Source organism: Onychostoma macrolepis, chromosome 21, assembly GCF_012432095.1.
Source record: "Onychostoma macrolepis isolate SWU-2019 chromosome 21, ASM1243209v1, whole genome shotgun sequence".
NCBI lineage: Eukaryota > Metazoa > Chordata > Actinopteri > Cypriniformes > Cyprinidae > Onychostoma > Onychostoma macrolepis.
Genome location: NC_081175.1, coordinates 24,864,052 through 24,885,297, shown reverse-complemented (window position 1 = coordinate 24,885,297; position 21,246 = coordinate 24,864,052). Strand labels below are relative to the sequence as shown.

Here is a 21,246-nt window from a genome sequence, read left to right as displayed (position 1 = left end):
TTCCCTCTGAATTCTGAGTTTACTGCTCACAGTGGATTTTTATCCCACCCTGGGATAAAAAAAAATAAAAAATCTTTTTATCTCAAAATTCTAACTTATTTTTATTGCCAGTTTATATCTCAATTCATGAATTTACATTATTTCTTAATTTCTCTTTTCTCAGAAATCTGTGTTTACATCTCATTATCCTTTTTTTTTTTTTGGGTGCATAGGCTACAATCCATCTGTCTACATCATTAATGTCACAACACAATTCCAGTTAGTTCTGCGGTACTGTGTCTTTAAGTGATTTCTGAAGGTAAGTCAGAAGGCAGAAGCGGTGCACGAGACGGCTGCGCGCGCCCGATCCCGTATGTGGACACTCCAAAAAATGTGTTAAGAATTACAAAAGCTGGATCTGTAACACTGGAAGAGAAACGCAACAGCTGTTCATCAGTCGCAAGGTGAGCCTCATCTCGTTATCTGTCGCTTGCATGCAGCGGGCTGTTACTTCTGTGATGTTTTTTTCGCTAGAGAGACACAATACAAAGAGGGTTTTGCAAAATGAACCGGCGAGAAGTGAAGAGGCCCCTTGAGCGTCTCAGCGCTTACATCTCGAGGCGAACTTTAGCTTTCCTCCTTGCCATTCTTTGCTACATTTTAAGGGGCTGGTTCATTAAATGTCACATTTAAACGCACGACTTCCGAACTTCCCCCGAACAGACCCTCTTTTGACACTAAACGGGTGTAAACACGGCCGGAGACACCGTGGCCGGCAGGCGGAAGACGCTGGTTCCTCTACGGTGTCTCTTAGCTCCGCTCCCCGGTTTAGAGTGCAGGCAGAGCCGCGAGCTGCGCGCAGGGACAGCCCGGTGCGCCGGTGAGACGGAGCTCTGGTGGCGGGTTGCAAAAGCACGAAAAACACTACAAGTTTCTCGCAGTGAAGTGCAAAGGAGATACAATGTCTTCATTCGGCGGGAGTTTCATTGTGGCATCATAGCTGAGGGAGTTATTTTGTCATAACTTACGGGAGTTTATTGTCTGAGGAGATGAAGCGGTTGAAGGCGGCGAAGGGGCCTCGGCTACGGCACCGCTCGGGTATCGATGCATGTAGCCTATGCACCCTTAAAATTAGCAATAGGAATCCATATGAATATAGCCATTCTGATTCCTCTTAACGATTCTGATTCGTTAACGGTTCCATTAATGATTCTTTTAGTACTTCTGACGGATATAGTGTTTTAAATGAATGTAATTCGTGTTCATATTCATTCTTCTCAGGTGATGATATCTTTTAGCAAACGTAACGAAGCACAAATGAATGTTTACACGGATTTTTCTGGTGTAAACCATTCCAATAATTCATTCTAACTATATATTAGATTATATATTAGATAAAGACGACTAAATATTACAATACATGTGTATCATTTAATTTATTAATTTATATAAAACATCGCTGAATCAAATCTCATATTTTTTGTCATATAGACAAAGTAGACAGTAACTACACTAAGCCTTAACTACAGCATAACACACTGGAAGTTCTTTGCTAATTAGAAGTAAAGAAAGTAATAATTTACAGTTCAGTGAGTCAGATTCATTCAGCAAAGGCTCCGAATCACAAGCGTTTCACTAAAAGAATCAGTCCATAAGAGTCATTCGTTCGAAGCTCGTACCATTGCGGTCACAATGTTGTTGATTCATTAAAGCGAACCGGGTCATAAGAGTCATTCGTTTGGGAATCGGACTACACTGGTCGTGTTGTTTGTTCTTGATTCACTAAAGAACCGGCTCATATGGGTTATTAATTTGAGATTCGAACATCGCTTTTTGTTCGTGAATGATAGAGAAAAAAACACACACACACATACAGTTTGGTTTGCTATTTTTATGTTCATAAACAAATATTGGCAGGGTTGTATCTCGTGCCACTGATACACCTGTTCTGGTGTTAAATCTTACAAATCTTAATCTTAAAATTACAGAACATGACATTTATAATGTTTAATAGGCCTATATTGTTTATAAATAGCTAATAAAGCTGAATATCCCCCATAAATGTTCATTATCGGACTCTTTTAGATGTTGTATAATTGCAGTACACTTCCTGTAAGCTTACTATTAACATTGAATTGTGATTTACCAGTCTACATGGAACAACAAACACTTGGCTAAATATTGTATTAGTATTAGCCATACCACCAAGTGAAAGATGAATTAGTTTGATCAAAAAATTTAAAAGTCCAGGATTATGTGGTTAGCTGCATTTTTTTTTTTTTTTTGCATTTAGCATTGTTTTTCTCTCCTGTCTTTGACCCAGCCGTGACCCATATTTGAGACGTGGGCCTACTCATTTGCCCTGGAGGTTGGGGAGCCCAACCATAATTTTTATACCAGGCTGCCTGACTGCAATTTTTGTGACAGCGCTGCCTGTAATAGGGGAGACTGGGGAATGTTGTAAAATCTGTTTGCTTTAATGTCAGTAACAATGTTTTTATTTTTTTACAATCAGTCTTTTAAATAATTTGTTAAATGTTAACTAATTGTTAAATGTGAGATTATACACAATTCCAAGGTTGTTACAACCCTTCCTGTCTGATCAGCAATTGTACAAGTTCTTTTTTAAATATACATTTTATATTAAAGTTTTGAGCAAAAATGCATGTCAAATCAAATTAAACGAGAATCTGCTGATGATAACAGTTCTGTCAGTTAATATTTATAACCTGATTGCAATCAAATTATAATCCATTAGTGACGTACCATTAATGTTTTTTTTTTTTTTTTAAATGTATCCTTATTAGTTTAAATGATGCTCTAATCACTCTGTTAAGCACTGCTTATGTTGTCATGCAATGTTTTAGAATTAAATGTTATTAATGTTGTTAAAATTACAAATTCTGTTTTTTCCATTTTAGAATGTAAACAAGATCACCGGTGGAGCTTCCCCATGCACCTACATCCCTTCCATTCCGACCTTCTAGAATGTTCCTGAAGACAGTTCCTCCGGTGGTGGCTATTCACTCGGAATGGAGGTCCAATAAGAGCTGCAGCCTGCCTCTCTTTTTCAATGACAGTGCCTCTGACAGCGAACTTGCCTCTGTTAGCGGCACCCCCATCCCACAGAAGATCCAGATGATTATAGAGAGCCTCCACAGCACCCAGTCTTCGGACATGAGCGAAAACATGCAGACTGAAAAGGCTGCTCATTCCAGCCACGAGGCTGGCTACAAGGGTCAAATGCGACTCATGGACACTTCTGCGAGATCCCGGCGAACAGGGGCAGACACTAAGCCACAGACCGCTAGATCTCATACTGGCGATGATTCGGACAGTGACGATTCTGTGGATAGAGGCATTGAGGAGGCCATTCAGGAGTATTTGAAGGAGAAGGTGGACCACAAGCGCAAAGGGGATCCGATCGCAAGTTCGCCCCCAGCACCCAAGCTTCAGCGGAGGGAACCAACTGTCCCAGATGCTGTTAAACAACACACACATTCCAGTAGTGGTAAGGTGCTAACTGCTAGCAATCATATACAGAAAGCCTTGAGTGGGACGCAGCCCCTAAAGAAGAAAGTCAAGAAGAAGAAGCTAAGCAAAGAAAATCCCTTTAAGAAAGCAGACACAAGTAAAATTTTGCCTGTGAAAAGTCTTCCTCCACCCAGAGCTAAGAAAGGTTCTTCCTCGTCTTCAGAGATGGACAGATCTCCACCTCGTCTCGTCATTAAAGAGGAAGAGGAATGGCTCGATTCAAGCAGCGATGATGGAATTGAAGAGGAGATTCAGAGATTCCAGCAAGAGAAAAAAGATAAACAGGAAGGTGAAAAAGATGCCCTGAAATCTTCACGACAAAGGGAGGACTCTGAATCAAGCAGCGATGAAGGTATTGAGGAAGCCATCCGCCGCTTCCAGGAAGAAAAACACAAGCAAAAGAAAAGTCCTCTCAAACCTGCCCAACTTGTGCCTGCGCAACGTAGCAAACCAACCATCGCTTCTCCTGAATGCATGAGCACTCAGTCACTCAAAGCACTGTCCAAGAAGAGCAAGAAAAAGCTGGCAACCAAGAAGTCTAATCTCCCTGCACCACTGGGTGTAAGCCACTTTTTGAACAAGTGTACATCCCAGGGCTCTAAAGTCAAAGGGTGTGCACCACCCCCTTCAAACTCAAAACAAACCCACACTGAACATCAGATCCATTCCAGCCTGAAGGTCAACACTGCTGAGCTGATGTGTGCTGAAGCCATTCTAGACATCTCCAAAACCGTCATGCCTGAGGTGTTTGAGTCCAACTTAAGCATTGCTAATAGAAATTTGCTTCAGATGCCAACATTCCCCACTGTTGCACCATCTGCAGATAAAAGTGATGAAAGCTCTGTTGACAGTGAGGATGGGATTGAACAGGAGATAAGGAAATTTTTGGAGCATAAAGCAAAGATGAACAAAGAGCTTCCGACAACAACAGGTGCATCTCCACCAGCTTCAGGAGATTCCACCGCAAGCAAAGAGCCAAAGAAGAAGATGATGAAGGAAACCCAGCCGAATAAAGCAGTGAGGCTCTCCCTGTCAAAAAAACGCAAGTTCAAAGAAGAACAAAGCAAACTTTCTAGAGATGGTGACTTGGTTTTGAATATTAAAGAGGAGCCTCCGGGAACACCTCTGAATCATAGTGACTCAACCAGACCAGAGCTTTCAACCACTCCCACTGTGACATCCCATTCAAGTAGTCTAACCACCATTAAAACCAGCAAACCGAAGCAGAACTCCCCACCTCGCAAGGGTACGGATAGTAGTGTACTCAAAGACAAAGGTTCCACTTACAGTATGTCCAGTCCAAAGACTGCAATTGGCTCAGAGAAAAATGACAGCAGTGACAAAAGCAGCTCATTGGACAGTGATGAGGATCTAGATGCCGCAATTAAAGACTTGCTTAAGACAAAGAAAAAAGTCAAAAAGAAAGTGAGGGACATGAAGGCGAGAAAAAGCGCCAGACCTTCAGAGGCTTCATCTTTGGATGCTATGAAAAAACAGAAACCTTTTACAGACCTGAAGAGTATCCCACCTTCCAAGCTTGTTAAGTCTGGCATCTTGAAAGGTGGCAAAGAAACTCTGAACATTCAGACCAAAAATGACAAGGGTCATAAAAGCAAAGCAGTTAAGGGCAAATCAGAAGTCCAGAACATCAAACAATCTAAAAGCCCTGCACAACCTGACAAGGTGACTGGGAATGGTGGGATTCCTAAGACTCAAGATGTGGACATACCTTCTTCCAGTCTGCATGCAGAAGACGACGACAGTTCTGTGGACAGCGATGATAGCATTGAGCAAGAGATCAGGAGATTTCTAGCTGAAAGAGCCAAGGAGTCTACACCTCTCGCCGCAAACACCGAACAGGAGGAAGAGGCCGTAGACTCCTTGACCTCACCTGCGGAGTGTGACGTTAAACAAGAACTTCAAAAGATTCTAATTGAAACTCCAGTTTCTGCTTCAGCATCAACCTCTGGTAGACTCTTCAAAAGTGAAACACAAGCAGAATCCATTGGCACACCTGCAAGATCAACGGATGCACCTGCAGAACTCAACAAGGGACCAGTCCTGACACCTGGCAGCTCTTGCATTATGGGTTTTAAGAGGACCGAAAGTCAGAAATTTGAGATCTCGACCCCAAGAGATCCAAAGAATGGCAGCTCCCAGATAGGAAAGGACACTCCGACAATTCATGCCATCAAACCCAACTCCTTCACTATGCCCTCTGTGAGCTCTGATACGCCCCGATCATTGGGTCATCAACACCAGAACCTATTCCTGATGAGACCCGTTAACAGCAGTATGAGCGACGTCAAGGAACTTTCCTCGGCAGACGGTAATGATCTTGCCGTCAGCCGCCAGAGGGTACCGTCAGCCTCTAGGATACCTTTGAAGGATGTCATTAGTTCTCTTTGTCCTTCGCCTATCTCAAAACCTCAAATTAGTTCCTCTGCTGTCACCACTGGTGACCTCTTGACCTCGGCGCCCCCTGGGGGCAGGACAGAGGGACTTTACTTGCATAACCGCCTGAAGAGGGACCGACACCTCTCCGATAGACCACACTTATCCCACGCCACCTCGCACTTGTGCCAGCCCTCACCTGTACTGCAGCCCCACGAGGGCGGCAGCGTAATCCAGGTACAACAGGACCCAACGCCCTTAGCAAACCACCTGCAGGTCAGCCAGATTGAGGCGACTGAGTCCACTGCATGTTTAGGAGAAAGACAAAGGGAGGGAGAAAGTGTTAGCAAGGAAGAGAAAGAGCAGGAAGACGAGGAAGAGAAATGTGTTGATGAGACAGATGTAGAGTCAGATGAGGAAAGGAAAGATCAGAAGACAAAAGACAGGAAGACGCAGTCCCATAATCAGTGAGTACCTACCTGGCCTCTCTCCAAACACACACACACACATCAGTTGAGGGAACATGGTCGCCAAATCCCAGTACATATCCATGCTCTTGTTCCATCTAAGATACGAAAGACTTCTTCAACAAATTGTTGACGTCTTTAATTAGAAAGAGTTAATGAGTGTTTTGGTCTTTGGTTCGGGTGGATCTATGGATCCAAATCTGTGATTCGCAAGTATTTTGCAAGATTCCCAACCATACAGCCGGAATTTTCCTTCGGCTTTAAGCATTAGTTGTTTTATTTTAGCATTAGCCTGACGGACTGCGGCGTCGCATCCTGCATCCTGCAATGTTTTTGTACTGTATGATTTAGGTTCCATGGGACGTCTCGTAGGAGTGTACCACATCCTTTTTTTTTGTATGTTTGTACATTTTATAAATATATTTAAAAGCAGACATGATGTCATGAAGAGAGATTAAACTTTGTTTTTTATTGTTTTTATGTTGTATTTTCTCTGCAGCAGCTGCAGCATTTCTGAATGAATCCTGCTTTACAAACTTTGCTTTTTGAGAAATTCTTATTTGAGACTACGAAAAGCGATCGCAATTATACAAAGAAAGGTTTATGAAAAGATGACAATATCATTGGTGAGTTTACATGTTAAATAGTTACCAGGTTTAAATATTTACCTTATCCATAATGAAATCGTTTTGTTTTTTTTTTCTGCAAAAAATTCTACAAGTTAAACACAAACGTGCAAATTGCATCTTTAAGTACTAAACAGTATGAAGGACTGTAGAATGTAAAGGCCAAGAGAATGAAAACGCTTTTGTTTGCATCAGTGCATATTCATTTGTTACTAGTCCACAATGGTTCAACATTATCATTCAGACCCTTGACTTCTGAGAGGATGGTCTGAGTCACCTTTCGGTAATGTTAAAATAGTCCCTGAGGTTTCTAACTGAGGAAAATCTCCTCGGTGCAACAGTGAATGACTAAGATGAGCCTCATTTGTGAAACAGAAGCAGGATGAATTTCCATTAAAATAGTTCCCAAAGCCTTTCTTGAATAAATTGTTCCATTCAATTCAGTGTGACCGTCTACGCAAGGACAGTTTGATGAACAATTTATCGAGAAATTTGTTCTGCTTGTTTCATAAATGAGACCCTTTAAGTTTACATATGTATATGTGTATGAAAAACAGCCTTTACTCTGTATTAAAATTTTACAGAAAAACAGCAGTAGCGATTATTGTAACCTTTACGCTTTTTTTAAATCTCCGAATTACTAACTTGCCCTCAACAAGCATTTTTTTTCACAATGTTCCCTTTTAACACATTTTGTTTTATGTACTTAGTTGGGAATTCTTTATATTTGTGTCTTAACCAGGTTGTTTTTGTACCACTGGCACTGGACGACATTCAAAAATTTATATCAAACTGTAAATTAAAAGGAGGAAACTCTCTCAGTGTCTCAAAATTCAGTCATCAATTTTTTTTTTTTTTTTTTTTTGCACATATTTGCATACTTATCAAGTCACACCGTTCTCTGCACCTGTTTCTTAGTTCCTGTTTCTGTTGCTTATTATATGTAGGTGTTTCCTATGTGAAAAGAATGTTATTTATTTTTGTTTATAGAAGAGAAGAAAGTAAAGACTCATGCTGACTATGCTGGGCATTGCCAGTTTTCATAAATATTTTGCAAAAAACTAAAAAAAAAAGGATTTTTTTGGTCCCCTGCTCTGCACAGAGAAACGAAACGCAAACTGTATCTCTGAAGATGTATAATAAAAATTGACTTTGACACACAAGGCTGTATGGTTCTTACACTGTGTGTGTGTGTGTGTGTGTGTGTGTGTGTGTGTGTGTGTGTGTGTGTGTGTGTGTGTGTGTGTACATGATGAATGTGTGAATACATGTTCCTAATCCGTATCTTGCACAGCTTCCTCTGTTGTATCTTAATGTAAAGTAGCTTTTGTTCTCACAGATGTCTAAATTGAAGCTAATGCCAGTCTGTTTCCTTGCATCACATGTAACTGACTGACAAATATTCAAAATATTATTTTATTTTTTATAGTTCTGTCTTTATGAATGTTCATGTTTTACTCCAGAGTAATTAAACACTCATCAGGATACGAAAAAGAATGGTCTGTTGATTTGTCATCACAAAAGAAGATTAGAGGATTTCTTTATGCTGTAATGTGATACATAAATTATTTCATTATTTGTCGTTGAATATTTTATTACATTGTTGTGTCCACATGCTGTGTTATTGACTAATTAAGCTGTGTTGATTGAAGTTATTGATGCATGATATATCAGACCAGTACAACAAGCAGTGGATTTTTGTTTAAATTTTAAACTGCTTTCTATTATGCAGCTAAGTTTTTTTTACACTTTTGCATGTTTCTATTGTAAATTTTGTTGTTTAGATTTTACTTAAAGCATGTAAAATTATAGATTTGTTGCTTCAAACTGTAAAGCTAAATTCCCAGTGAACATCCTAATAAAAAAACAGTATGCATTGTTTTAGATGTGTCTGCCAAATGTATATAATTTGTGTTTATAATATCAGCAATCAGACTGGTTATTGGTCTTTGCAGCTCACAGATGCAGAGACTGACAGTGTGTATGAATGTGTAAATCTGTTTCTTTTGTTTGCTCCAGGTCTTTGTCCACCTCTATAGATCCAGGGTTGTTGTTAAGTCCATATATCGCCCTGGACACAGAGGAGAGGAGTCTGAAATTCCAAACCAGGCGCCTTCATATTCAAAAGCAGCTAGAGGTACATAAAAAGACTGTATTAAAAATTCATGCATTTACTTGTGCAAACACACTTATGTAACACAGATTTGATATATCTAGTACATGTGAGTGAATATATGGGACATTTCCACTTACAAAAATCTTGGGAGAAAAAATATCTTGAGTCATCTCAGCATGTTTTTATGATTGAATAAAATACATTTTTATACGCATTTCACGCATGTCAGGCCCTGTCACAGACAAATTTGTATATGTTAGAATGGTTTCCTAATGAATTTCTTTGATACAAATAGCATTTTCTTATTGGTCACATGTCCCTGATTGTATCTAACATGGTTTTGTAATTCCTATAAGAAATATAAGCAACTTTTCGTTCAACTGTAGTACACAAAATCACAGAATACCCGCCAGGCACTCATATAGTTGTAAAAACAACTATGTTTACATAGGAGATTTTTACAAAAACATATACCCCCACCTTCATCTACACAGTTGAAGAGATTAATGAATCAATATTTCCTCAAATAGTATGTCATAATTATGTAGGCCTAGCTAAAAGAGGGACAAAAAAAAATTGTCGATGAGCATAAATAGCTTCAAATTTACAGTGTAATGTCTATTTATTCAAATAATGTTTTACTATGGCATGCGTTAAATACATATTATATGCAACAAAGGTAATAAAAAAGAACAATGCCATTCATTTGTAAGGCCATGTCACAGAGGGATGTGACGGGGCCTGACGGTCAGACATTTTAAACCGCTATTACTCAGCATGCTAGCATAAAAAACTGTTAACATGCAATCAAGGAATTCATTAACCTTTTTAGACAAGTTTTGGATTTAAAACATTTTCATTATTTTCTGGGTTGTTTTACTGTGTTTGTGCCTGACACTTTAGCTCAGTGGCTGAGGACAAGGACAGGATTTGTAATTTTAAAGTGTTTTTAATAAAGAAAAAAATATCTGAGAACCTAAAGACTGACATATTCCTTTACAGAACAACTCACAGAAATCAACCATCAGTCAGTTTTAGACATTTTTTGGATGAAATACTTTTTATTCACTGTAATAAGTCAAGGACAGATAATGAACGTTTCTGGGAGAATGTCCCATATAGCCTGATTTTGTGTGTGTGTGTGTGTGTGTGTGTGTGTGTGTGTGTGTGTGTGTTGTTGTTGTTGTAGGAAAGCAAAGCAGTTAAACGAAGGCTGCAGTTTGTGGTCAATTTGACGAGGTAAATACACTTGCACAGATAATACGGGACATAGTGCTCACTTTACTTGATATAAAACGACGGCTCAGTTTATAGATGTTAATATAAAACGTATTTAGATGCTTTATGGTTATTAAACATTAGTGGAACTTATCCATGATGTTTTGTTTTATTACAGGTAAACAGAACCCGCTGGAAAATATAACGAGGTTCACGTGTTCAGGAGAATACATGAAGTATATTTAATATTTAAGAATATGTAGTTATTGTTCTATATTTGTTTTTACTTGTTTCTCTGTTTCAGTTACTAATTTTATAAAGCGTTCTTTATTCTCGTTATTTAAATTGTTCATTGTAGTGAAATTGACACCGGTTTCATCAATAAAGTTTTTATTCGTTTCAAATCACTGGGCCATTGTGGTATTTGTGGTTTGTGTGGTGTGCAATGCAACGGTTTTATCAGTCCAAAGCACTGTATGGAACACCATTACCCACAATCCTGCACTCTTCCTTACGCTCAGTGGGCGGAGCTCGAACGGAAACATGGCAGCGGGCGTCTTAACTGGAGGTGAAATAAAACGTGTTTTTATTTCATGTTAATACACTTAAAGTAGATTTTATGATGTAAACCATATTATAGTAACAATTAACAACATTATAATATAATGACTTGCTTGTGATTTACAGTGATATAAAACATTACGTGTGAAATTACGTGACTATCGAGATTTTATAGTGACTTTCTGAGCAGCTTTGCAACAGACTTTGGATGAAAATGCATGTATCTTTTAATGAATTAATTTAATATGATCGGTTTTAGTAAGGCAGGTTCTCCGGAGCCCTCGGTTGGTCTCTGCTGTGTTCTCATGTCACGGACAGACATTCAGCTCCGCAGCAGCTGCAGTCAAATCACCGGCAGCAGCGCCAGACACCGGTGAGACTGTCATGAAGCGATCATGACACATGCGTACAGAATATATAAAACCCAGCCACCTAGAGATATAGGTTCTGTCAGTTTATAGTACAGAAAATGAATTTTACCTTGGGGCCACAGTGTCAGGGGTCCCTGTAAAACGTCTAGAGAAAAAATAATTATTTCTTTAAAATAAATGTAAATATTGTTTAAAAATAAACGGGTAATTAATACATAAAACAGTGCAGTACTATAGTGGATAAAAACTTAATTTAGTAAATAAATTACATTTATAATTTCAGTCTTTTCCAACACAAAATCTGTTACCGATCAGTGTTTGATTTCCACTTATTGTTTAATTGTGTTCACCTAAATTAATACAGATGTTACATAAAGAGTCAGCTTGCTTATAGAGTTATCCCTCTTAATTTGGAATGTAGACTTTAATGTAAATATGTGCTTGATGTATGTTTTTTCTGTAAAGAACTGAAGATGATGTTAAAAGCACTGTAAAAAAAAACTTGACTCTTATAAAGAGGTTGTAATATATAATGTTCATTCAAAGCTCCTTATTGTTTTTATATGTTTGTATTATATGTTCAGCTGCTACAGAGAGGATCCTGAACTTCCCCCTCACTCAACCAGACTATTTCCACTTGTCTGAGCTCTTCAGCATGAAGGACCTGTTTGAAGCCCGTGTCCATCTTGGACATAAGAAAGGCTGCCGGCATAGGTGGGTTATTCACATTAAAGGGATAGTTCACCCCAAAATTAAAATGTTGCCATCATTCACTTACTCTCATGTATTTCCAAACCCATGAGACTTTTGCTCATCTTTGAAAAACAATTAAAGATATTGTTTAAAGAGATCAATCCAAAAAGGTTAAATGGCATCCTAAAACAAATCCATATGAATCAAGTGGATGTAAATAAAAGGCCATTTTATGACACCTTTATAACCTTGTTGGATCATTTAAGTTTTGTTTACCTGGACTTTCAAAGGAGGGACAGAAATCTCTCAGGTTTCATTAAAAATTCATTTGCAAATTAATTTGTGTTTCAAAGATTAACCAAAGTCTTATGGGTTTGGAACAACATTATAGTGAGTAAATGATAACTATATCAAATATTCAGTGTGACATGTTGTTTCTTATAATCATTATTGTATTAATTATAATAATATAACTCTTATAATGAATAGTACATTCAGTTTTTATATAATTTATATAAATTTTTTATTACTTTAATTTATTTGTAACTGTGTGTGTGTATAATTGAGAAACTACATGGAATCTATGCATTTATATATATATATATATATATATTAGTGCTGTCAAACGATTAATCGCAATTAATCGTATTCCAAAATAAAAGTTTTTGCTTACATAATATATGTGTGTGCGCTGTGTATATTTATTATATATATATTATCTATATATATATAGATACACTCACATACAGCATATATTCTGGAAATATTTACATGCATATACATTTATATATTTATATTTTATATTATATATAAATATATTTAACATATAAACATAACATATTTTTCTTAAATATATACATGCATGTGTTTGTATTTATATATACATAATAAATATACACCGCACACACACACATTATGTAAACATACTTTTATTTTGGCTGATATTAATCGTGATTAATCGTTTGACAGCACTAATATATATATATATATATATATATATATATATACAGGTGCTGGTCATATAATTAGAATATCATCAAAAGTTGATTTATTTCACTAATTCCATTCAAAAAGTGAAACTTGTATATTATATTCATTCATTACACACAGACTGATATATTTCAAATGTTTATTTCTTTTAATTTTGATGATTAGAGCTTACAGCTCATGAAAGTCAAAAATCAGTATCTCAAAATATTACAATATTTACATTTGAGTTTGAATAAATGACCATCCCTACAGTATAAATTCTGGGTATCTCTTGTTCTTTGAAACCACAATAATGGGAAGACTGCTGACTTGGCAATGATCCAGAAGACGAACATTGACACCCTCCACAAAGAGGGTAAGTCACAGAAGGTCATTACTGAAAGGTGTGGCTGTTTACAGAGTGCTGTATCAAAGCATATTAAATGCAAAGTTGACTGGAAGGAAGAATTTGGGTAAGAAAAGGTGCACAAGCAACAGGGATGACCGCAAGCTTGAGAATACAGTCAAGCAAAGCCGATTCAAACACTTGTGAGAGCTTCACAAGGAGAGAACTGAAGCTGGAGTCAGTGCATCAAGAGTCACCACGCTCAGACGCCTTCAGGAAAAGGGCTACCAAGCCACTTCTGAACCAGAGACAACGTCAGAAGCATCTTAACTGGGCTGTGGAGAAAAAGAACTGGACTGTTGCTCAGTGGTCCAAAGTCCTCTTTTCAGATGAAAGTAAATTTTACATTTCATTTGGAAATCAAGGTCCCAGAGTCTGAAGGAAGAGTGGAGAGGCACAGAATCCATGTTGCTTGAAGTCCAGTGTGAAGTTTCCACAGTCAGTGATGATTTGGGCTGCCATGTCATCTGCTGGTGTTGGTCCACTGTGTTTTCTGAAGTCCACAGCCAACGCAGCCATCTACCAGGAAATTTTAGAGCACTTCATGCTTCCTTCTGTTGACAAGCTTTATGGAGATGCTGATTTCATTTTCCAGCAGGACTTGGCACCTGCCCACACTGCCAAAGGTACCAAAAGCTGGTTCAATGACCATAGTGTTACTGTGCTTGATTGGCCAGCAAACTCACCTGACCTGAACCCCATAGAGAATCTATGGGGTATTGTCAAGAGGAAGATAAGAGACACCAGACCCAACAATGCAGAAGAGCTGAAGGCCATTATCAGAGCAACCTGGGCTCTCATAACACCTGAGCAGTGCCACAGACTGATCGACTCCATGCCACGCCGCATTGCTGCAGTAATTCAGGCAAAAGGAGCCCCAACTAAGTATTGAGTGCTGTACATGCTCATACTTTTCATCTTCATACTTTTCAGTTGGCCAAGATTTCTAAAAATCCTTTCTTTGTATTGGTCTTAAGTAATATTCTAATATTTTGAGATACTGATTTTTGACTTTCATGAGCTGTAAGCTCTAATCATCAAAATGAAAAGAAATAAACATTTGAAATATATCAGTCTGTGTGTAATGAATGAATATAATATACAAGTTTCACTTTTTGAATGGAATTAGTGAAATAAATCAACTTTTTGATGATATTCTAATTATATGACCAGCACCTGTATATATATGTGTATATATAACACACACACACTTACACATAAATGAAGCTATGCATTTATACAATTTTTTTCTATTTCTATTATATACAGTATTCAACATTTGAAGTGGATCAAAAAAGTTAATCAAAGTTGCCCTAAGACAAGAACACATTTTGGTTTTAGGTTTGATGAAAGGCTTTGATCCACTTCAAATTTTGACTACTATATATATATATATATATATATATTTTTTTTTTTTTTATGTACACACACACACTTGCATACAAAAAGCATGACAAATGTCACAGAATCTGAACTTTCTTTCTGAATGCTAATGTGTGTTTCTCTGTATAGGCTGATGGAACCATATCTGTTTGGTTCTCGTCTCGATATAGACATCATTGATCTGGAGCAGACAGCAGAACACCTGCAGCGGGCGCTGAACTTCACGGCTCACGTGGCGTACCGTGGCGGCATCATCCTGTTCGTCAGCCGCAGACGGCAGTTTGGTCACCTGATAGAGACGACGGCGCAAGAGTGTGGCGAATACGCTCACACACGCTACTGGAAGGGTGGCCTGCTCACCAACGCCCCCGTCCAGTACAGCCCCGGCATCCGGCTGCCAGACCTCATAGTTTTCTTCTCCACGCTCAATAACGTCTTCCAGCAGCACGTCGGCATCCGGGACGCGGCCAAAATGAATATTCCCACGGTGGGGATTGTGGACTCTAACTGTAACCCCAGTCTCATCACGCACCCAGTGCCCGGCAACGATGACACTCCTGTTGCCATGGAGATGTACTGCCGGCTATTTAAAATGACCATTAACAGAGCAAAGGACAAGAGGAGACAGATGGAGCTTCTCAAGGGGATTTCATCCTCAGTATGAAGCAGGTCAACGAACATCTCTATCAGAGTTTGTGTGGATGTGTATGTTGTCCTCGCATAGAAAGTTCAGTGGAAATATGAGTCCAAAAAGTAACAATTCAATCATGTTAATGTATTATTTTGATTAAAGTTCAGTACCTAAAAACTTAAAACAAGTGACCATTCTAGTACTACGGAAGCCTGTTTCTGCAACAGAATAAAAAAAGGTAATTGCAACTTTTTATCTCACAGACTTTTTTTTTCCTGTTTCTTTTGTAAACCTGGAATTTCAAGAAAAAACTTACAATTCTTAGTTTATATCCTGCAATACAAATATTTTTCTCAGATTTCTGAGTCTTCATCTCATAATTAATTTTTTCCCGACATTTAATTTAAAAAAAGTAATGGCTACTTTTTATCTCACAAATCGGACTTTATGTCATAACTGAGTTTAAATCTCGCAATTTAGATTTTTTTTCCCTCACAATTCCGAGAATTCTCAGAATTGTGAGATACAAACTCTTGTGAGGAGAAAAAGGCGGAACTGTTAGATAAAAATTCGCAATTACCTTTATTTATTTATTCTTTGGCAGCAATGGGCTCATATACAGAACTAAAGATGTCCAGCTTCATTGGAAAATGTAAAATCCACTGATTTCAAGCTGAATATTTATTGCTTTTTAATCAATTTCCATTGATTTCTTGTTATGTGAACCCAATAAAGTTTCACAAATCCAAAATGGGATGTTTACTTCATGTACTTATGTGCATAAATGTCAGTTTTCAAATTACCTTCAGAGGCGGTTTGACTTTTAAACCGAATTTTAATTGTCCGGTTAAATAATGGTGCCACTAGCAGTCATTTAAAATAGGTTTTATTAATTATAATAGTATTTTATTTTTATTTTTTGTCATATTGAAACATTAAGAAAACCTTCGTCTCAACGCTTTTGGGGGCGGGATTCAGACGTTAATTCGGTGCTCTGTAAATCGGCCTTTTCTGGTCCAGCAGGTTTGCCGTAGTTCTACTACTGTATATAAATAGCTTTAGCCATTCCTCTTGACTGGATTTGTTCTTTATTCATTCTACGATGAAGGTGAGAACAACAACTATAATGTGTCTTGATTTAACAATGTAAACTACTTGGCTTTCGATTTAATTATATACAGTATACGTATTTTCTTTATTAATACTGTATAAGATCATGTGCATTAGAATACTTGGTAATGGTAGAGCTTGGCGTATAATAATATGGTGTGTAGTAGTATTGACTTGAGGTTGCGTTAAGCGCAGTAAATTATGGTCGATTGTTACATAAGCAATGTTTACATGCATAATAACTCGTAATAATGGGGTCACCTTCCTGCTTTAAAAGCTGGCTGAAACCGCCCACGTGTTGCGCGCGACCAGCCTGTAGTTTAACGCCAAAACGTTGCTGTGCAGTGCAAACAACCTGAAATCTGCACTTCAAATATTAATAATCTAACAGGGTTGCCATGTACTGTGGGTTATTTTTATTCTTGGACACAGCAGCGCTGCCTTTTGAGTTGACGCAGTAGCGTGCTCGTGTCGGTAGGGGGCGCAATATGTTTAACACTCGCTGCTGTCAATCACAGTGGAAAGAGCTGGAAACACACTGAACCCACTCTAGTGAGGGGTCTAATATACAGAAATAAATATATAATCACGTTTTAATTCTACTACAGACCCTGAATGAAGAACCTTTTCTTCCTGTTTGGAAACCACCATGATATTCTACCACCAGGTAAGGATTTATGTTGTCAGCAATATTTAAAGCATATACGATGGGTCTCTGCTGAAGGACTAATTATGTTACACTTTAAAATAAGTTGAATTTAGTAAGTAAATAATATGTTATCTATAAAACACTTAATCATGATCACAGCTGATCATTTTTAGTTTTGGTTTTTAAATTGTACTTAATTTTTCACATTTTAATTAACAATTTAGATTAAAATGTTGGGGTCAATACATTACGTTAAAAAATACTTTTATTCAGTAAGGATGCGTTAAATTGATGAAAACGTGACAGTGAATGATTTCTGAAGGATCATGTGACACTTTGAGTAATATTCTGAAAATTCAGCTTTGCATCAAAGGAATAGATTACATTTTAAAATATATTCACATAATTATTTTAAATAATTTTTTATTGTACAATTTTTTTATTTCACAATATTACTGTTTTTACTGTATTTTTGATTTAAAAATGCAGCATTGGTGAGCATATTGACCCCAAACTTAGCTATATTTATAAAATTGAAAAAACATAATCTCTCAATATCATAAAACTGCATAATAATTATATAAAAATCAGAAAAATGTATTTGATGAAGTCTAGCTTGACATGCCACTTCAACTACACATCATGTGTGCAATCTCATGTAACAGTGTGTGTAGTTGTGTGTGTGTGTGCTCCGGGTTTTGCCCCATGAGACGTAGCTCTGGCAGTGATGCCACTGTTGTGCTAAAAGTGGGCAGAAAGAAACTGGCTTGCGATCGACCCTGCTGTCCTGTATGGTGGACCGGGGGCTTGGAACGAGGCCGGATAACCCAACCCAGACCTCTGTGTGTGTTAGTCTGTGAAGCCCTTTCCAAATGCTCTGTTATTCCCCATCAATGTTTCTTTGTATTTGGGTATTGTAGATTCTAATGTGTTTTTGCAATGTGACTCATGAATCCAAAACAGACACAAGAAATGGATGAAATGGAGCTGCACTGTGACCTAGAGTCTTAAAACAGTATGCTCCGAAACTCAGACTAACTCCGTCTAAGGTCGACTCTACAGCAAGCTGGAATAGTAAGTAAAACACACACACACACACACACACACACATTGTTGCTCCTCGAGGCGTTGCAGCACAGCTGAATGTGCTGTGTCTGTGTCAGGAGGAAGCAAAGAGCAGCAGGGCGCTAGAAACTACACTTTGTACCCATAATTCCACAGTGCAAAGAATGAGTGACAGCCCCTACAAACCAGCACGAGACCCTGTTTCAAGCAGGGATGTGAATCCTGTAACCTCATCTTAAAGACCCAACAAACAGAGCAAGTTTAAATAATAGACCAGTCTCCCTCCAGGTTATTTTAAGGAGATTAACTCCATAATTTCTAAATTTATCTGGAATGATAAATGCCCCAGAATTAAGCTTACCACATTACAACATCCTAATAGCGCAGGAGGACTGGCTGTACCAAATTTTGAACTGTATTATTGGTCGTTCCAGCTTAAGGCTCTTCATAATTGGGTTGATCCTCAATCTACAGTTTCTTGGAGAGTGATTGAAGCTGACAAGGTTAAACCAAATAGACTCCAAGATATGTTATTTACTGGCACAGGAAAAAAAGGGGATAAATATAAATTTGGTCCGGTTGTGGCCAACTCTATTAAAATCTGGAAAACGGTGGAACGTCGGATAGGAGGAACCTTCAAATTTTGTAATAGTACACCTTTATGGCACAATTTTAATTTTGTATGCGGAAATCGTCCATTTGTCCAACCCTCTTGGTCCTCTTTAGGTGTAAACACATGCGGTGATATATATGATAACCAGGGCCTATGTTCATTTCAGACATTAAGAACCAAATTTTGTCTACCAGCATCCGCATATTTTGTCTTTCTTCAGTTACGTTCTGCTCTCAAAGCGTATGGAGTTCCTTGGGCATCTCCCATCTCCTCTCATCCTATGCAAGATTGGATTGCACCATCTGTTGGTCGGCCGTCTGTTTCTTTAATATATAGTAAGATTATTGATTGCGTTACAAAACCTCTTTCTATTCAAACTATTTGGAATAGGGAATTATCTGACCTTAATTTATCTGTCGACTGGGAGAGAGTGTGGTCTAATCTCAGTTTAACATCTAAAAATCTGGCTCATCGTCTTATTCACTTCAAAGTCATTCATAGAGCATACATAACTCCTTACAAAAGATTTAAAATGAAACTACAACCGAATCTCAACTGCCATATATGTAATACTACATCATCAGGTACTTTTCTGCATATGTTTTGGGAATGTCCTGTCGTCATCAGTCTATGGACACATGTAAACCTGGTTTTATCATCCTTATTGCAAATGGATTGGTCTGTTAATCCAAGTTTGTGTCTTCTTAATGATGATTCTGATCTCTGTATAACCTCAATGCAAAAGAGAATGATGTTTGCTGGTTTTACAGCTGCGAAGAAGACAATAATACAAAACTGGTTTACACCGCACATGTGTGGAAAAACATATTGGATCCGTAGTCTCCTGCACATAGTGGCTTGTGAATGTACAACAGCACGAATCAATGGGGCCAAGCCTTCTACCATCGATGCTTGGCAGTGCTTTCTTTTTGATATACGTGACTGTATAAAGGAGTGACTTTTGTGTTTCTCTTGCCTTTCCCTCTTTCCCTCCCTTTGATTGGACTTTGAGATATTGAGTATGTGTCTGTTGTTGTTTTTTATTTTTATTTATTTATTTATTTATTTTTTGGATGTTATGTATAAAAATAAATAAAAATGTTGATAACAAAAAAAAAAAAAAAATAATAGACCAGTCTTTCCCATTTCCATACAACTGTACATGGCTGTTATGCTGGTATCTGCGCTATTTATATTTATAGTAATATTTCAAGATGAACACTTATTGGACTGAAGCAGCATAGGTTTACTTGATTACCCATACATCAGTTTTTAGAAAAAACATGTCAAAATGTATCAAATATGATCATCAGGCTTTTGAGGAACGTTTATTTGGTCATCATTGTATTGCTTCGCATTATATATTCTGATCATAAAGCATAAATATAATCCATCTTACAAAGACTTATTATTATTATTATTATTATTGGGAGATATGAACACTGATATTTATATGCATTTAATGTAATTGATTTTCAAGCAATCAGAATTTCTTCTACTTTTTTCCATATAAATAACAACAGCACCAAATTCCATCATTTTACTTAGTTTGGGTCTGAATAAAATTGTTTTTAATCAAACTCTATATTCTCACGTTATCATACTATATGTGCATTAAAAGCTTGGTCTATCAACTATTTGATTCTCAAAAAATGCACATATGCAACATTATTTTTTTTATTTTGTCTAATCAACGGTTCCATTAAAAATTGGCCTAATATTTAATATGTCAGACTCTACAGGGTTAAATAAGGGTCAAAAATAAATAATTTCACAGATTTCCCCTCAAACCAGTGCAGAGAAAAAGTGTTCAGGTCTCTCCTGCTGATGAAACCACATGCTTTGTGTTAAGTGCATTGTGATTATTTTTACTTTCTCAAAAATGGAGCATCGCTTTAACCTTTATCTTGCTTTAATTTCAGGAATGTGACAAACCACATGGAACAAGTCAGCTGACTGCAACATTTACACCTGTTGTGTGTTACACACCTGTGTCTGCAGCTGTCGATCTCCATTTGCTTTTTGGAAGAGCTGAACAACATCATCCGATCATCACCCACATTAGTGCATGACATTTCTTTATTTTTTTGAACGAGCCACGAACTGTACAATTGTTTCAAATCAATAATCCATTGATTTATTTATTTTGAAGGACATGTCAACTAGTCATTATCACAAAATAAACCCACTGAGTTTTGATGCTATGTTTTTTGTTATATAATTTATAAAGCAAGCTATGCTTATAATGCAGTTTTTAATTATAGCATATTTTATGAAACTAACAAAATGACAAATGTAATTTTCCTTGTTTATTAGTACCATGAAAAAAATAAAATAAATAACAGGTTGTTTCAGGTTTGTCCATTATGTGAATTTACATGTTTTGGTCCTGTTGGTAATGTGTCCTTTTAAAGGCGAGGTGGTTTTGGGAGGCCTCCCTGGACTAATATATGCTGATTCC

General features: G+C 37.5%; 3 protein-coding genes, 1 long non-coding RNA gene and 2 other non-coding genes across 9 annotated transcripts in view; 5 read left to right on the top strand and 1 right to left on the bottom strand.

The window, feature by feature from the left end:
• Positions 1 to 1,097, bottom strand: part of LOC131528862 (uncharacterized) — a 33,612-nt gene extending 32,515 nt beyond the window's left edge. Inside the window, exon 1 of the mRNA XM_058758297.1 lies at positions 1,008 to 1,097. The gene's annotated coding sequence lies outside the window, so the exon portion shown is untranslated. The remainder of the gene's footprint in view (positions 1 to 1,007) is intronic.
• ppp1r26 (protein phosphatase 1, regulatory subunit 26) lies at positions 291 to 10,726 on the top strand. 4 transcript variants are annotated; one of them, XM_058758291.1, is made up of 5 exons: positions 291 to 443; positions 2,901 to 6,374; positions 9,020 to 9,137; positions 10,306 to 10,355; positions 10,513 to 10,726. In XM_058758291.1, exons 2-5 carry the CDS (start codon positions 2,968 to 2,970, stop codon positions 10,514 to 10,516), a joined length of 3,579 nt encoding a protein of 1,192 aa, XP_058614274.1. In that variant the 5' UTR covers positions 291 to 443; positions 2,901 to 2,967; the 3' UTR covers positions 10,517 to 10,726. The 4 variants fall into 4 exon arrangements, 3 of the variants coding, with proteins under 3 accessions (XP_058614274.1, XP_058614275.1, XP_058614276.1); XR_009267947.1 differs by lacking the exons at positions 10,306 to 10,355; positions 10,513 to 10,726 and adding an exon at positions 6,874 to 7,000 and having other exon boundaries at positions 9,020 to 9,138; XM_058758292.1 differs by lacking the exons at positions 9,020 to 9,137; positions 10,306 to 10,355; positions 10,513 to 10,726 and adding an exon at positions 6,874 to 7,875.
• A 55-nt stretch (positions 10,727 to 10,781) lies between these two features.
• On the top strand, positions 10,782 to 16,093 carry mrps2 (mitochondrial ribosomal protein S2). Its single transcript, XM_058758342.1, has 4 exons — positions 10,782 to 10,902; positions 11,155 to 11,268; positions 11,851 to 11,980; positions 14,847 to 16,093. The coding sequence occupies exons 1-4, from the start codon at positions 10,878 to 10,880 to the stop codon at positions 15,379 to 15,381; spliced, it is 804 nt and encodes a 267-aa protein (XP_058614325.1). The 5' UTR covers positions 10,782 to 10,877; the 3' UTR covers positions 15,382 to 16,093.
• A 223-nt stretch (positions 16,094 to 16,316) lies between these two features.
• Positions 16,317 to 20,848, top strand: LOC131529086 (uncharacterized). The gene is made up of 4 exons (XR_009268000.1): positions 16,317 to 16,456; positions 17,067 to 17,125; positions 18,071 to 18,181; positions 20,708 to 20,848. It is a non-coding gene; the product is annotated as an uncharacterized LOC131529086 (long non-coding RNA).
• LOC131529568 (small nucleolar RNA SNORA17) lies at positions 17,805 to 17,934 on the top strand. Its single transcript, XR_009268137.1, has one exon. It is a non-coding gene; the product is annotated as a small nucleolar RNA SNORA17 (small nucleolar RNA).
• On the top strand, positions 18,220 to 18,357 carry LOC131529567 (small nucleolar RNA SNORA17). Its single transcript, XR_009268136.1, has one exon. It is a non-coding gene; the product is annotated as a small nucleolar RNA SNORA17 (small nucleolar RNA).
• Positions 20,849 to 21,246: the final 398 nt, after the last annotated feature.

Bases quoted from the DNA above. Each gene is read 5' to 3' on its own strand.
- mrps2 (XM_058758342.1), top strand. From the start codon at position 10,878: ATGGCAGCGGGCGTCTTAACTGGAG. The intron at 10,903-11,154 runs GTGAAATAAAAC...GATCGGTTTTAG, and splicing joins AGCGGGCGTCTTAACTGGAG to TAAGGCAGGTTCTCCGGAGC. The intron at 11,981-14,846 runs GTGGGTTATTCA...TTCTCTGTATAG, and splicing joins AAGAAAGGCTGCCGGCATAG to GCTGATGGAACCATATCTGT.
- ppp1r26 (XM_058758291.1), top strand. From the start codon at position 2,968: ATGTTCCTGAAGACAGTTCCTCCGGTGGTGGCTATTCACTCGGAATGG. The intron at 6,375-9,019 runs GTGAGTACCTAC...TGTTTGCTCCAG, and splicing joins AAGACGCAGTCCCATAATCA to GTCTTTGTCCACCTCTATAG. The intron at 9,138-10,305 runs GTACATAAAAAG...TTGTTGTTGTAG, and splicing joins ATATTCAAAAGCAGCTAGAG to GAAAGCAAAGCAGTTAAACG.